Here is a 16,939-nt window from a genome sequence, read left to right as displayed (position 1 = left end):
AAGTAATAAAAGCATCATTCGTGACCATGAGAAATCTAAGAAAAATTCAAAAATTCTTTGACAGGAAACAATTCCTACTTCTGATACAATCCCTTATCCTTGGACTAATAGACTACTGCAACATACTATACCTCCCATGAACAGCGACCATGATAAAACAATTACATACTATACAAAATACAGCCCTAAGACTCATCTACTCATTGAAAAAATATGACCACATCACAGAAGCATACCTCGACTCTCACTGGCTCCCAATACAAGCAAGAATACACTTCAGATTCTACTGCCTACTATTCAAAACTATTAATGGAGAAAGCCCAACCTACTGGAATAACCGACTAACCCAATCCACCTCAACCAGGCACAGGAGAACCCACTCACTATTCACACACCCACCAACCAAAAATGTTAAACGAGGAAAATTATATGACAACCTAATGGCCACCAAAGCAGCTAAACTGGACAGACATATCACCACTCTGTTGTTATCAACCACAGACTACAAAACCTTCAATAAAGATGCTAAGACCGTGCTCTTCAAAAAATACATAAAACCTATCTAACACGACCAGTTCCTACTCAAACCCTTACCCACTCTACACCCACTCTAATATGCCCCCAACTACCCAACTAATGCTAAATACCTCTATTTACCCAACACTTACCACCTTAGATCTTGACAACTCTCTGATAATTCTTATTACCTAAACATTTATCACCTTAAGATCTCGAAAACTCTCTGATAATCCATATGTAACTCTTACGACATCTCTTATACTATTCATGTAAACTTGTATGTAATTTCTGAAAACTTTTATGTAATCCGCCTTGAACCGCAAAGTATTGGCGGAATAGAAATCACTAATGTAATGTAATGTAATGTAACTAATAGTTCACAATGTATAATTAGTCCTCAATAAGTGGTGGAGGAGCTGTAAATAGACTGAAAATTTAAAAGGAAACTTTAACAAAGGAAAATTAAGATGGAGCTAGTAGGTGTCAGAACATATCCTCTCTGAGCTTATACTGAGATGAAACAGGTTCACTTAGTAATTACAGATTGCCCATGGGCAGATATAAATCTAGAGAGCTGCTGTAGTTCATAGAAAACATATCGGCTGTCTTGATAGACCATAACACATTTACAAGACAAATGTTGCGCCCAACTGCAATGCCTGGAGTCTCAAAATGAGAAATTGTTTCCTTCTATTTTGTGTAGTACAAGATACATCAGGGAATATCCTTACAACATGTGACATAAAGGTCACATCTTTATATTTGAAAAATAATTTTAACATCCATTCCCTGTCTGAATCTATAGCGAACTGTACCAGCAATGTAGCTGTATCCTGCGCTTCAGTTTCCGACCTCTCTAAGAAATTTGTTAAATCCAAACTATCAGCAGATAAATTCTGCTGGTTAGGATTTTGAGATTTAAGTCTCCTAGGAAGGTAATAAATTTTTGAGAGAGATGGATATGAAGTTTTTGGAACCTTAAGAACTTCAGTTAAATATTTTTTAAACATGTCATGTGCTGATAAAGGAAACTTTTTGGGAAAGTTTATAATCCGAAGATTATATTTCTTGGTGGCATTCTCCAGCATTTCTATCTTGAAATGAAGATTCCCACTATCCTTAATCCAAGTTAAGACCTAGGTCTCAACTACTTTTACTCTGGAGCCATGTTCATCCAAATTACTCTCAAGACATGAAACTTTATTCTTTATATCCAAATTTTCAGATAAAACTGCTGTGTAACGTTGTGAAAGTTGCTGGAATTGAGTTCCCAAAGTAAGTTGCAAATTTGAAATTACCTCCCAAAGCGTTTCCATATTGAATTCCTTCGGCCTTTGCATAGGCACAATACTGCTCCCCAAGCCCTCTGTAGAAAATAATGTACCTTTAGCCACAGCAGCTTTCTTTTCTGTCAGGAAAAGAGCTCTAGTAGCCTGCTGTATCTCACTCTCCGAACGCTGCAACGTTGTAGAAACAGCCTCCTCAGCCTTCCATGTAGAGCCATTGTCCACACTCTGCTGGGTCAGGAAAGGAGCATCCCGAGCTGGTTTCTCCTCCATCTGCCATCCCGTTGCCTTGGGATGAATCAGAGGACTACGCTCCTCTGGGGACAAGGTGGCGCCCAAGAGAGATCACACGCTTCAGCCTGCGTGTCTCTCATTGCAGAGGATTGCTGAGTTCGGACTCCTCGTGCCACAAACACGTCCATTGGCCCTTCCGTTACAGCAGATTCATCCTGGAAAACCCAGATCCTTGATTTTCTTTTGACCATAGAACCCGGTCAAGGAAAATTATCTGCAGGAACTCCGATGGTGTCTCCACGGCTGCATTCAAGCCACCATCTTAGGTAAGCTCCTCCTCCATCCAGCAAGCGAAGAGACAAGCAATTTTTCCTCTACAACAGTAAAAGGGAAAAAACAGTAATTAATTGATAATGAGGATTAAAACATCATCATTATTTTCAGGACAAATAGATTCAGTTTTGGTGTTAACCCATTAAAGGCTGAGATATGCAATATGACATTTCCGTTAGTGCAATCATAATTATAGGTGCATTCATAGATAGGTTTTAAACCAGAAATTCAAGCTCTCCTGAGGATTTTACTCATTCAGAGAGTCTACTCAGGTCTACTTCATTTGCATTGACTTCACCATTTTCATATCAACTGTTTTCAGCTCCAATGCATTTAATCCCACTGCATGAACAGGAGTGTGGAATTTGCCGTATCTTCATTTATGTCATTGATTTTTGGCAGGAAAGCATGGTGCATAGAGGCAGACACAGTGGAGCCACCTTGGAAGAAGACAGATGCACAAGGCATTTGGCCAATCATGTTGAACTGTTATAAAATAGCCAAATAAGCCTGTGACTACCTATTTTATCTGAAATCCCATGAGTGATGGCAGCAGACCAGCATTCACCACCCCAACCTATCTGAATATGAATCTTCTTAACGAATTGATTTTTATTGTCTGATCTTATACCTTAGAAGACTAGACTCCTGAGAAAGGCACAGCAAGCTAAAACCCAGACCATGTTAAGTCCGTTTACATCAATTGGCTTTTCCTTGGTTGATTTTGTGCATAAATTAGCAGCTACAATCAAAAATGTTTTGACTATAAAGTTTATCTGGATACAGAGTGTTGTTTCTCCCACCGCCTTTGGTTTTTAGGAAAATTAAGGCACCACATCAGCAGAGCACCATTTTCTCTCAGGCATTCATAGAGCAAATGTTATTGTTTGCTGAAGTGCAAAAAGTGCTAAATTAGAAAAATCAAATCATCTGTAGCAGGCTGTCAGAATGCTCTTTCCTATACATTAGCAAAAAGAATGTTCTGGGCCCCTGCTCCAGACAGGTTGCAAATCAAACCTGAATAGTAGGATGTCTCCTTGCAAATATGGCCCAATAATATTTGAGCACAAACCTACTAAGGGGCTTTGTTAATGAAACTTAATATGCGCTACTTGCCACTTGGCTCATAGGATTAAAATGAGACCCTCAGCATTTAGCTTGTGCTAATGTTTGTTTGTGAATGCTAAGCTTTATTAAAAGGCTCCTACGTTAAGAGAAGAGCCTTGCCTTCTTTTCTCTTAATTGACGTCCAACAAGAAGAGGGCTGCCGTGTGAAAGGACTGCTGGGCATGATGGACCACTGGTCTGACCCAGCAGTGGCAATTCTTAAGATTGTAGTGTAGCAGTATATGGGGAACCCCGTCAGAACTTTAGCTCCGTGCTCTAAAACTAAGGAAGAGGAGGGAGAGAAATTAAGCACAGGGATCACTATTAGAATGCCCTCTAAAGGGAGTCTTTATTTTTAAGCCAAAAATTGCCTCCAGTTCACTTTTTACCTGCTTCTAGTCATAGCTCAAAATTAAGCTAATTGGAGGAGAACTAGAGTTACCAGATTTTACTTTAGTAAAGTCCAGACCCCTAGACCTACCCCCAGGCCCGACCAGTTCTACCCATCCCATCCCTGCCCCGCCTCATCATGCCCCAGTCCCGCCCCCAATCCCACCCTAGCCCCACCCCCCAATGCCTGCTTTCGTCAGGCAGGAGGGCATCCGATCATGCACAGATACAACATGATGACATCATACATGAACATGAGTGCACGTGATGTCATCACGTGGCATCCGCACATGCGCGGATGACCTCCTACCCGACGAGATTTTGAGGAAACTTTTCAAAACCCAAACAAAGAAGGACATGTCCAGGGAAAACTGGACATCTGCTAACACAAAGGAGAACTATTTAGAGTCTGTATCATAAGACAGAAAATTAGGAGAAAAGAAAGTAAATTTGGTCATAGACATTATTGGATGCATTCTAAAGAGTGTGCTATTTGTTGTTTTCTTATTAAATAGTGCAATCTATGTGTAAAGATGGTGCATCCTTTTCTGATAATGCACTCATGCATGACAGTTTGTGAAAGAGTGCTCACTGTTTAGTGTATGCCATCTTTGTACATAGGGACAAATTCTAAAACCAGTGCCTAAGTTCATTGAAGCGCCATTACAAACGGAAAGGTAGAGGCGCCTAAATAAAAGGTGCCAGATTACACCCATATAGATGCTTTAGGCTGTTTAATGCCAAAGTAGGCATGGCAGGAACTAGATGCCCTTATTCTATAATTATATGCACAGCTCTGAGGAATGTCCCCATCTGCCCGTGACCCCTCCCAATTCTGCAACCGGTGACCTTAAGAGAATAGATGAGGTGCCTTAAACTTGGTGAGCCACAAATACTGTCTTTCAGTCAGGGGAGAGGTTTCCTACCATGAGAGCTTAGGATATCCTGGCCATGTCAAGATCTAAATAAGTGTGCCTGCAAACAGCACAATGCTGATGACAATGGCAAAGTCCACCATTAGTGGACGTGAGAGTGGGGTTTGAACTGGTGAGCTTGAGAGAATAGATGAGGTGCCTTAACTTGGGGAGCTACAAATGCTTTCTTTGAGGTAACTGACATATCATACCAAAGCCAGATGATATGTAAGCAGGTCAGTAAGCTATGATATGACAGGGCAATCAGAGACACCTAAGTGGATGCTGCTGTAGCTCTATGTATAAAAGCACTATGCTGATCTTCTAGCTATCAAGCGTTCAAGTGCCAGCACATCTTTTAATTGTGGCATTCTACCTTGCAGGTGCACCTTGATGATCTCACAATGAGGTCAGCATTGTGCAGCTGCACACCTCCATTTGCAATGAAGTAGAAGCCATGCTAAGCTTTGTATCTATTCTTTCTGTTTTTACCCTTTTGCAAATGAAGCTCTCTGTGCAATCTCTTTATTTATGTCAAGTATGTGCATTTCTTGGAAGAATGAGCTGATTGAAGCACTGTTAATTGAGAAAAAAAGAGTTCTTTTTTGAGCAGGAAACCTAAAGCTGTGTTTTTTCACGTGCTCTAATTAGTAAATAATATTGCTGTTTGCTCAGAAAAGTAGTAGGTTTTGCATGCAATATGTTTGTATAGATGTACCTTGTTCATTTGGTGGCTTATTAAATGTATTTGGAGCTAAATAAAGCAAAAATAACATCTTTGAACTCCATGTAGAAGATCACATTGGGGTCATCCATGTTCCGCCCACAGAAAGTAGTGTCTAGCTGAAGCTCGAACTACACTGAAAAGTAGACCAGATTTTCATTCAGCTACAATTTCCACAATAGATAGATGTGGTTTGCCACCCAAATATGTGAACCGACGCCTATATTGAGGCCTCTCCCAGACCATGCCCATGTTACGCCCCTGCTTCTATGATTAGGCACTGGATAGGTGCAGTAAGCAATGGAGTACACCTTCACAAATTGTAGATGCATCTGAAAACTTGCGTTTAATTCTGTTGCACGCCTATATGCCAATTAGTGCTTGTTAAGACCCTAAAATCGCTCATTAATCACTTATAGTAATTTGGGCGCTGAAACGGCAAGCACCACTTAAGCGCCGTTAGGTGCACTTTATAGAATCTGGGCCTTACTGCCCAGGAACAAAAATCATTTACACGGAGAGCCATTTTCAATAAAACGTCTAAGTCCAACTTTAGAAGTTTCCCACACGACATCCAAAGTTGAAGGTGGCGAATGTACATTTTTGAACAGCATGTCCAAATAATTTTAGAGAGAAAATCGTCTACTTGAATGTCTTGGCTGCCAGAACAGCTATACCACCAAGATATCTAACTTTATTTACCATTATCAACCATAAAAATGTCCAAGTTAGAAATGTACAAATCAACACCTTGTAGACATGGAAGGGGCTACCAGGTACATTAGATACTGTAGATTGTGAGCCCGCTGGGACAGACAGAGAAAAATGCATGAGTACCTGAATAAACTTATGTAAACCGTTCTGAGCTCTCCTGGGAGAACGGTATAGAAAACTGAATAAATAAATAGACATGCCGACAGAACAGTGGGGGAAGTGTGGGGGGTATCATACCAGTAGTCATATGGTCAATTTGGGTTCCTTTTTGGCATTTACAGTAGATGCTTCTTAACAGGTCTGGGTCAGAACATCTAAGTTCTGTCCAGGACATCTTATAAAAGGTTTGATTATCACTGCAAGACGTACAAGTCTAAGCCATCCCAAATCCCTCCCAAAACACACCTCTAACATGTCCTTTTGTGAATTAGAAATCCCTGAGCGTGAATTTACTGCAAAACATCTAAAATATTTGTTTCAAAATTCAGCATTTGGACATTTTGCCACAAAAATGTCTACATGCTGATTTAGATGGAGTTTTTTTTTATGTTTTGTGTTTTGAAAATGCCTCTAATAGTATTATTGATATTACCTGGCAGTGATTAAAATGTATTTGTGTACATGGCTTCACACTATTCTGTAAGGCATGGTACCTTCTAGCATGTAGCTCCAAAGGGAGTGTGGCCATGGGCATGTTAAGAGCATTCTGAAAAGTTGCATTCAGAATTATAGATTACGGTCTCAGTGTGTGAAACTTGGATGCCACCATTTAAACCAGGTTTCAGCAGGCATAAATCTGGTGCCTAAAGTTAGGCCTAGAAATCAGTGCTAAGCAGATTCTATAAAGGGTGCACACCCTTTATAGAATCGCTCTTAGTGCTGATTTTCTATGGCCCCCAAATTTTGAGCACCATTTACCGTATTTTCGCGGATATAACGCGCACCCGTGTAAAACGCGCACACGGGTATAGCGCGCAGAAACCACAATATTATGTATAAAAACTTTTGTATACCGCGCTCACGGGTATAACGCGCATGCTGCCCGACTGTCCTTTCGCCCGCCCCGACTCTCCTCTGGCCACCCCGACTCTCCTTTCGCCCGCCCCGACTCTCCTCTGGCCACCCCGACTCTCCTTTCGCCCGCCCCGACTCTCCTCTGGCCACCCCGACTCTCCTTTCGCCCTCCCCGACTCTCCGTGCGCTGTCCCGACTCTCCGTTTACCCGCCCTGCCCCCCCCCCGGCAGGACCACTCGCACCCCCACCCCGAAGGACCGCCGACTCCCCGACAATATCGGGCCAGAAGGGAGCCCAAACCCTCCTGGCCACGGTGACCCCCTACCCCCACCCCGCCCAACGCCCGATTCACCCCCCCCAGCAGGACCGCTCGCACCCCCACCCCGAACGACCGCTCGCACGCGCTCCCACCCGCACCCGCGATCGGAGCAAGAGGGAGCCCAAGCCCTCTTGCCCGGCCGACTCCCCGACAATATCGGGCCAGGAGGGAGCCCAAACCCTCCTGGCTACGGCGACCCCCTACCCCCACCCCGCACTACATTACGGGCAGGAGGGATCCCAGGCCCTCCTGCCCTCGACGCAAACCCCCCTCCCTCCCTCCAACGACCGCCCCCCCCAAGAACCTCCGACCGCCCCCCCAGCCGACCCGCGACCCCCCTGGCCGACCCCCACGACACCCCCCACCCCCCTTCCCCGTACCTTTGGTAGTTGGCCGGACAGACGGGAGCCAAACCCGCCTGTCCGGCAGGCAGCCAACGACGGAATGAGGCCGGATTGGCCCATCCGTCCCAAAGCTCCGCCTACTGGTGGGGCCTAAGGCGCGTGGGCCAATCAGAATAGGCCCTGGAGCCTTAGGTCCCACCTGGGGGCGTGGCCTGAGGCACATGGGCCCAACCCGACCATGTGCCTCAGGCCGCGCCCCCAGGTGGGACCTAAGGCTCCAGGGCCTATTCTGATTGGCCCACACGCCTTAGGCCCCACCAGTAGGCGGAGCTTTGGGACGGATGGGCCAATCCGGCCTCATTCCATCGTTGGCTGCCTGCCGGACAGGCGGGTTTGGCTCCCGTCTGTCCGGCCAACTAGCAAAGGTACGGGGAAGGGGGGTGGGAGTGTCGTGGGGGTCGGCCAGGGGGGTCGCGGGTCGGCTGGGGGGGTGGTCGGAGGTTCTTGGGGGGGCGGTCGTTGGAGGGAGGGAGGGGGGTTTGCGTCGAGGGCAGGAGGGCCTGGGATCCCTCCTGCCCGTAATGTAGTGCGGGGGGGGGGTAGGGGGTCGCCGTGGCCAGGAGGGTTTGGGCTCCCTCCTGGCCCGATATTGTCGGGGAGTCGGCCGGGCAAGAGGGCTTGGGCTCCCTCTTGCTCCGATCGCGGGTGCGGGTGGGAGCGCGTGCGAGCGGTCGTTCGGGGTGGGGGTGCGAGCGGTCCTGCTGGGGGGGGGGTGAATCGGGCGTCGGGCGGGGTGGGAACTATGTAGAAAAACTTTTGTATACCGCGCTCACGCGTATAACGCGCGAGGGGTATGCGCGGTAGGTAAAAACGCGTATAACGCGCGCGTTATATCCGCGAAAATACGGTACTGAATCTAGCCCTAAATAAATAGCAAGGCAATCATGTTATGGATACCTCAATTTGCACTCCCAATGTGCTCTCTTCAAATCATATTACATACGAGTATATGCAACAAGTACAGGAAAAGCTTTTTGGAACAAAAATGCTTTTAACATCTTATGACAAGTCTAAACACAGGCTCTCAAATGCTTGTGTAGACTGGAAAAGGTAAACATATCTGTTGGTTACTCTTTCAAAAATTAGAAAAACAATAAAATTCTTGAAAAGCGCATTAAAATGAATCCTATGAAACATTTTTTTACTCATTGCTTAATTAAGGTCTGGCATTCATTGCAGGAGGTTGTGGTAAAAGCAGTAAATTGGGGAAAAGATATTGCATATTCCTAAGAATACACAGCATTAAAGCTATCTACCATAGTTAGGGACAGAATAATGGGTTGATAGACCTTTAGTCTGACCCAGTACAGCAACTCATATGTTTCAAGTTTCAAGTTTATTCGTTATTTGATTGGTCGCCTATCACAGTTACTAAGCGATGTACATAAACTATAAATATAAGGTAAACAATAACAAGAATATATAAAAAATATAAAAATCTTTTAAAAATAGACACATTACAACAGGAAACACTAGGATAGAAGGGAATGAAATACATTTTATGATAGGTAAGGAAGAACATTTAAGGGTAATATACAAAGGGAAAGGGAAAACAAAATAGTTTATTGGGAGTATAATACACAATTGAACAAAATGAACGGCAGCTATAAAGAGCAATTGGCATTTCAATTAGATATTGAAAGCGTCTTTAAAAAGAAAGCTCTTAAGTTGGCTTTTAAATTTATCAAAATTTTTCTCCTGTCTTAAGTAAAGTGGAAGAGAGTTCCAAGTTTGTGGTGCTGTAACGGTAAAAATATATTGCCTTCACAGCAATTCATATACAGTATTCTAGCAGAATCTGAGGATGCTATAACTAATAAGGAAAAGCATCATAATAAGCAAATATAAGACAAACATAACCCTAATAACACATGTACTTTCATAGGTCAATGAATTTCATTAGCCACACATGACCCAAGAGTTCAGGATCTAAATGTGTGCTTTTCCTGCGAAAATCTCTTCTGTATTATTAGTTTCTTCAATGCTCTTGCAATTTCCTTGTTCCTCAGGCTATAGATGAGGGGATTTAACATGGGTGTTAGAGTTGTATATATCACAGCTATGACTTTCACCTCTTTATCTTCTGTATTTTCATAATAGGGGCGGATACAGCTATAGGTTCCACTGAAATAGAATAATGTTACCACCAGCAGATGTGAAGAGCAGGTGGAAAAAGTCTTATGCCTCCCCTCTGTTGAACGGATTTTCAAGATGGCATTAATAATGAAACCATATGAAGCAGCAATCAGCAGAAATGGGAGTACACCACAGAGTACCACGACAACAAAAAAGATGATCTGATTGATGGTTGTATCAGAGCATGATAGCTTCAATAAAGGAGCAAAATCACAAAAGAAATGGTCAATTTTATTGGGGCCACAGAAGTCTAAAGTAGAGATAGAAATAACATCTACAGTTATATTCACCAAGCCACAAAACCAACATCCAATCATCAACTTGGCACATGTTTTCCTGTCCATCATCAATGCATAACTCAGTGGGTAACAGATGGCAACATAGCGATCATAGGCCATTGCAGCTAACAAGTAACATTCAACCACACCAAAGAACTGGAAGCAACACAACTGTGTGATGCAGCCAAGGAAGGAGATGGACTTCCTATCTGAGAGGAAGTTGTCTAGCATTTTAGGAATAGTGACAGAAGCACAGCTCAGGTCTAGGAAGGAAAGGATGGATAAGAAAAAGTACATAGGATTGTGCAGCCGGGAATCATTGGTTATGAGAGTGAGGATGAGGAAGTTCCCAATCAGGGTGATGAGATAGATGATGAGGAATGCCAGGAAGAGGAAGATATACTGTTCTTGAGTATTGGTTAGTCCCACAATGATGAATTCAGTCACAATGGAGCAATTCCTTGATTCATAACATTTCTGTGGAAAGCAAGGCTATTGTTAATAGGTTTCTGAATATCACACATGCAATGCTTCTTTCACCCATATCTCATAGAAACATTTGCAAGTAATATTTAGTAGACAAAGAATGATCATCCTAATTTTAACATCTAAATTGTCAAAATAACAGAGATTATGGATGGCATACATTTTCCAATTAAATAGAAGTAGACAGAATTATAAACAAATTCTCCCCACTAAGTGTCCCTTTTAAAATTTGCCTTGCCAATGGTTTTGATGGAAGTCCTTTCTCTGCATACGTTGCAGCTCAAAGTATATTGGAAAAGTAAGCAGGAATTGGAACAAGGAGTTCAAAATGAAATCCCTACGCAGACTTATACTAGTCTACCCTTTTCTGGTACCAATATGAGGTCTCTTCTATAAAGAAAATAAGACCCTGATTCTGTAACCAGTGCTGGTGTCTGTGGCCACCTCCAGTAATGGTAGGTGCCAGAAATATATGCTGGGGTTTTTCTGCCCTACATTTCTGGCATAGATGCTTTAATCCGCCTAATGCCACTTCTGGTGTTAGCTATGCCCAAGTGGTGTTAGGCGGTGTTAGGAGGTGCAATTCTGGCGTTGATTTTTTAGGTGGCCATAGCCACTTTGGAACTCAGTTAAAAAGATCATTTATTCTGGGCCTAAGTGCCTACTTTCTTTCTTTGAATACTAATGTAACCTGGTATAATGTATGTGTTGTTTAGGCACAAACACTGACTCAAATCATAGCAAATGTCACGCCCATCTTCAAGAAGGGCTCAAGGGGAGACCCAGGAAACTACAGGCCGGTGAGCTTAACCTCGGTCCCGGGAAAGATGATGGAAGCACTGATTAAAGACAGCATCTGGGAACACATCGAAAAAACTGGGCAGCTAAAGCCGAGCCAGCATGGCTTCTGCAAGGGCAGGTCATGCCTCACAAACTTACTATACTTCTTTGAGGGGGTAAACAGCCAGGTGGATAAAGGGGAATCTATAGACATCATTTACCTTGACTTCCAAAAAGCCTTCAACAAGGTACCACACGAAAGAGTGCTAAGGAAGCTATGGAACCACGGGGTACAAGGGGAGGTCCACCGATGGATCAGAAACTGGCTGGCGGAAGGAAACAAAGGGTTGGAATAAAGAGCCATTACTCAGACTGGCAATGGGTCATGAGCGGAGTTCCTCAGGGGTCGGTGCTGGGACCGCTCCTGTTCTATATATTTATTAATGACCTGGAGGCAGGAACAAAATGTGAGGTTATTAAATTTGCGGATGACACCAAACTATACAGCAGGGTTGAAAACATGGAGGACTACGAAGATCTCCAAAAGGATCTGACAGCGCTGGAGGAGTGGGCCAAAAAGTGACAAATGAGCTTCAACATAGGGAAATGCAAGGTCATGCATGTAGGGAAAAAGAACCCGATGTTCACTTACAAAATGGGGGGATCACCGCTAGGGGTGAGTAACCTTGAAAGAGACCTGGGAGTGATGGTAGACACATCATTGAAGGCGTCGGCGCAGTGCGCCACAGCCTCAAGGAAGTCGAACAAAATGTTGGGAATCATTAAGAAGGGTATCACGACCAGGACAAAGGAAGTAATCCTGCCACTGTATCGTGCAATGGTGCGCCCGCACCTGGAGTACTGTGTCCAGTACTGGTCGCCGTACCTCAAGAAGGACATGGCGGTACTTGAGAGAGTCCAGAGAAGAGTGACTAAACTAATAAAGGGTATGGAGGATCTCTCATATACTGATAGACTGAAAAAGCTGGGGCTTTTCTCCCTGGAAAAGCGGAGACTTAGAGGAGACATGATAGAAACCTTCAAGATCATGAAGGGCATAGAAAGAGTAGACAGGGACAGATTTTTCAAATTATGGGGAACCACAAGCACAAGGGGGCACTCAGAGAAATTGAAAGGGGGAAGGTTTAGAACAAACGCCAGGAAGTTCTTTTTCACCCAGAGGGTGGTGGATACATGGAACGAGCTACCGGAGGACGTGATAAGCAGGAGCACGCTACAAGGCTTCAAAGAAGGTTTGGATAGGTACCTGGAAGACAAAGGGATTGAGGGGTACAGATAGGAGTAGAGGTAGGTTATAGGGATAGGATTAGAGGATTAGAAGCAGTTACAAAATTAGACAGGGACACTGTTCAGGCAATTAGGCCTGATGGGCCGCCGCGGGAGCGGACCGCTGGGCAAGATGGACCTCTGGTCTGCCTCAGCGGAAGCAACTTCTTATGTTCTTATGTTCTTAGCCCTGCCTATGCTCTGCCTAGACTCCATCTACATGCTACACACTATTGAAGACAGGTACATAGCTACAGACAGTGGCATAGTAAGGGGGGAACGGAAGGCCTTGGGCGCCATCTCCTCCTCTCCGCTGCCCCACATCTTTAAATGTTCACCGGCGCAAGTTGCATTTTCCACTTCCTGCTCGTGACAGTGAATATTTCAAGAGGTACGCGGGGACGGGAGAATGCTGAAGCGGTGGGGAAGAGTGAGGGGAACTCAAACAGCAGAGAAGAGTGGGGTGGGGGGGCATATGGTACGATGACGCCGGGTGCCAATCTCTCTCACTATGCCACTGATTACAGAATAGAGTTTACCCAAATTATTGCTATTTATGTACGTGCAAATATAAATTACTTGGATACTGGGATTTATTTGCACATTGCCAGCTACAGAATTACCTACCAAGGGAGTAATTCTATAGCAAGAGTGCCAACATTTAAGTACCAAGAATGTGCCTAACTGGTCAGAATCCCAAAACAAAAGAAAACTATGGAATGTAATTTCATGGTGAAAATTTTTATTAAACACTATAAAATCAAATTACCAACACTACTAGACAAAGAAGAACTCAGACCCCATTTACCTACCCCCCACTCAAAGGCACTCAGCGCAAGAAGATGTTTGACAACCTACTAGCGACGCAAGCAGCGAAACTTGACCATACCCTCTCCAACTTGCTGATAACAACGAGCGACTTCAAATCTTTTCGAAAAGAAATCAAAACCCTTCTATTCAAAAAATTTATCCAGATGTCTTAACTCTAACTCTGGTTTTCCCCTCCGTGTAATTCCCCCCCAAACCTCTCCTCATCTCCAGTTATTCTTTCTCTTCAAAGCCTCAAGCATGTCAACTGCTTCCCAAATTGTATATTTACTGGAATTGCACTATCTCCTATTTGTACAGCTCCCCAAATTGTAAATCTACCGGAATAGCCCAGTCATCTTTTCTATATCCTAAACCCTAAATTGTAATTCTCCAATCTTCTTATAATTCTCCTGGAAATGTCCAGCTGTTTCTTTTGTAATCCGCCCAGAACTGCATGGTACAGGCGGAATAGAAGTCATTAATGTAATGTAGTGTAATGATATAAGCTCAAACTCATCCAAATCACATATCAGTGATGCGGGCCTAATACGGTCCATGTGTCAGCTTGTGGAGCATTCCTCAGGGGTCCTAAGGCAGTGTTTTCTCAACTCTGTCCTGGAGTACCCTCTTGCCAATCAGGTTTTCAGGATATCCACAATGAATATGCATGAAAGAAATTTGCATACACTGCCTCCATTATATGCAAATCACTATCTTAAGGTATGTAACATGTATATCTGAATTTTGGTGAATATATATATATATATATATATATATATATAGAAGTGAACATTGTGAGATGAATGTGATTTAAAAAAATCCATGTGTTAATATACTTCTCGAAACCGGGGGGCTTTACTAACCAAGTAGATTGTAGATAAGCAAGTTTGCTCTGGATCATAAGGTTACCCTGGACAATGTTGTGGGTTCAAACCCCACAGTGCTTCCTATGATCTTGCTCAAGGCACCTAATCCTACATTGCCCTAGGTATATTAGGTAGTGTGAGCCCACCAGGACAGACAGGGAAAAATGCTTGAGTACCTGAATATAAACCACTTAGGCTATAAGTGGTATATAAATAAATTATGCTTTCACTCTGCTACCACAAGACTTATTCTAGGATTTTTTTTTTAATAGTTTGTCTACAAACGAAAGAGGGGAGTTGTTAAAACATGCTCAATTAGTTCCATAAAAATATCAGATCATACACACGTAAGACCATAAGAATAGCTAGGTCAGACCAATGGTCCATCTAGCTCATCTAGTATCTCATGGATCTTCAGACCATCATTTGAGTAGTCTAACTTCATGTCTAAATTCCTCGTGATTTTTTCTTTTTCTTTTTATCTACACTGTGTATTAAATACTTAATCTTATTATAAATACTTAAAAGTGATATCAGAGTTCATTTCACTTAGCTTTTATAATCCATTGTCCCCTCACTGATACCACATGAAGTTATTCTACTCAAGTGGTGGTCTGAAGATCCATGAGATACTAGTGGTTATACCAATGAAAACATGAATGTGAAGTTGCATTGAATTTTTTGATATTGAGTATATGCTTCTCCAATTAGGAAATAACATACCAGCTCTATGCTTATGCTAGTACTAAATATTCAAATACAATCCAGTTAGAATTGGCCATCTGTTAAAATAATGCTGACTGCTGCTAGCTGAATATTACCCCCATATATTCTAAGTAAAGAAATAGGAAATGAAACCAATGGGGAGTGGCAGCTTTTTGGTTAAAGGAGAATGTCAAGAATCAGGAAAAGCCAAAAATTCAGTTAGATTAATTTCTCTTGTGACCAGGTGGTCCACCTCTTGGGCAGATTAACTCAATTTTGTGGTGACTTAGTTTGGATTTTTCCTGATGTTTCCAGAGCTACTCAATTTAGAAGGAAAGAGTTTTTGAAGTTAAAGCTTAGAGTTTTGGCCCTAGAGGCATCTTTTTATTTAAAATTTCCCTGTAAATGTTTAGTTAAGTTACACGATGTTGAATATGTTTTTTGGGATCCCATTCAACTGGAACAATTTCTAGTTGCTCGTGAGCAGAAATAATTTACTTTATTTGCATTGTTTCATTCCTAAGATTTTGAGGAGGAATGTATCCCTAAAACAGTAAGGAGTGATACAAGGTTCACGAAGGCGAGCTGAGAATCTTTCCTTTATCTTTTCTTTTACTTTTTCCTGTTGTATTAGTACCCTGCCCCCCCCCTCCTCCCTCCCCCCCTGTTTAGTGGGCTTAAAAAGGATTTATGCATGATGTAGTACGTACTTTGATTGTTGATTCTCTTTTTTTCCTTTTGTTATTGGATAATGTATTATTCAAATTATAATAAAAAAAACTTATTGAACTAAAAAAAAAAAAAGAATCAGGGAAAGCCAGCATTAAAATCCTGCTTCTTTCACTGATGATCCTAGCAATCTTGAGCAAGTTATTCCACCCTCTGATACAACTTTGATTATATGTTCACTTTCCTGGAGCTCAGACTTTGGGGGGGGGGGGGAATCTAATCTAAGGAGAAAATAATTGGTGTGTAACAGTGGCCTATCAGTGATGTCTATTCTGTTCTGTGACTCTTGGCTGACATTTATCTCCATTTACATGTCATACACCAGCGTATCATTCAATTGCTGCAGAACATCAATGGATGAGAAAGCACAGAATGTGTTTTGTATGGATATTTGTTTTCCTCCGGTAATAGAAATCCCTCTGCAAGAAAGATTTATTATAAATAATGTATGTATTTGTGTTCCGTAATTCCCAGTTCAGTTTTCTCTCATTTTACTGGCATATGCAACATAGTAACTCAGCCACTACAGTCAGGCAGCAGATAATGAAGTTTAGAATGCATTCTTCTGCTAATAAAAGTCCCTGTGTAGCAAGGAGTGATATAGTTTCAAGTTTATTATAAACTTGATTAATCGCTTATTTAAAATTCTAAGCGATGTACAAATCAATAAAATTACAAAATTTTAGGGGGAAACAGGACAAACACTTAGAACTAACCTAACAAAAACATATTGAAACAAAAGGAGAGGATGGGAAGAGAAATACAAGTTGTTGATAGTAAGTAAGACACGTATGGGAAAAAAACAATAGGAATGGAGAAAGCAATGTGCTTCAAAAAAGTTATGAAATAGGATTCAATTGAGGCTCCTAGTCAGGCTTTCTAGCTATCAAATGCATGATGCAA

The 16,939-nt window shown here is 42.5% G+C and overlaps 1 protein-coding gene across 1 annotated transcript; it reads right to left on the bottom strand.

The window, feature by feature from the left end:
• Positions 1–9,881: 9,881 nt before the first annotated feature.
• Positions 9,882–15,047, bottom strand: LOC117359436 (olfactory receptor 1019-like). The gene is made up of 2 exons (XM_033942249.1): positions 14,979–15,047; positions 9,882–10,850 (listed from the first exon to the last, which is right to left on the bottom strand). The coding sequence occupies exons 1-2, from the start codon at positions 15,045–15,047 to the stop codon at positions 9,882–9,884; spliced, it is 1,038 nt and encodes a 345-aa protein (XP_033798140.1).
• Positions 15,048–16,939: the final 1,892 nt, after the last annotated feature.

This window comes from Geotrypetes seraphini, chromosome 1, assembly GCF_902459505.1.
Source record: "Geotrypetes seraphini chromosome 1, aGeoSer1.1, whole genome shotgun sequence".
NCBI classification, from domain to species: Eukaryota; Metazoa; Chordata; class Amphibia; order Gymnophiona; family Dermophiidae; genus Geotrypetes; species Geotrypetes seraphini.
This window is presented reverse-complemented; position numbering and strand designations above follow the sequence as displayed.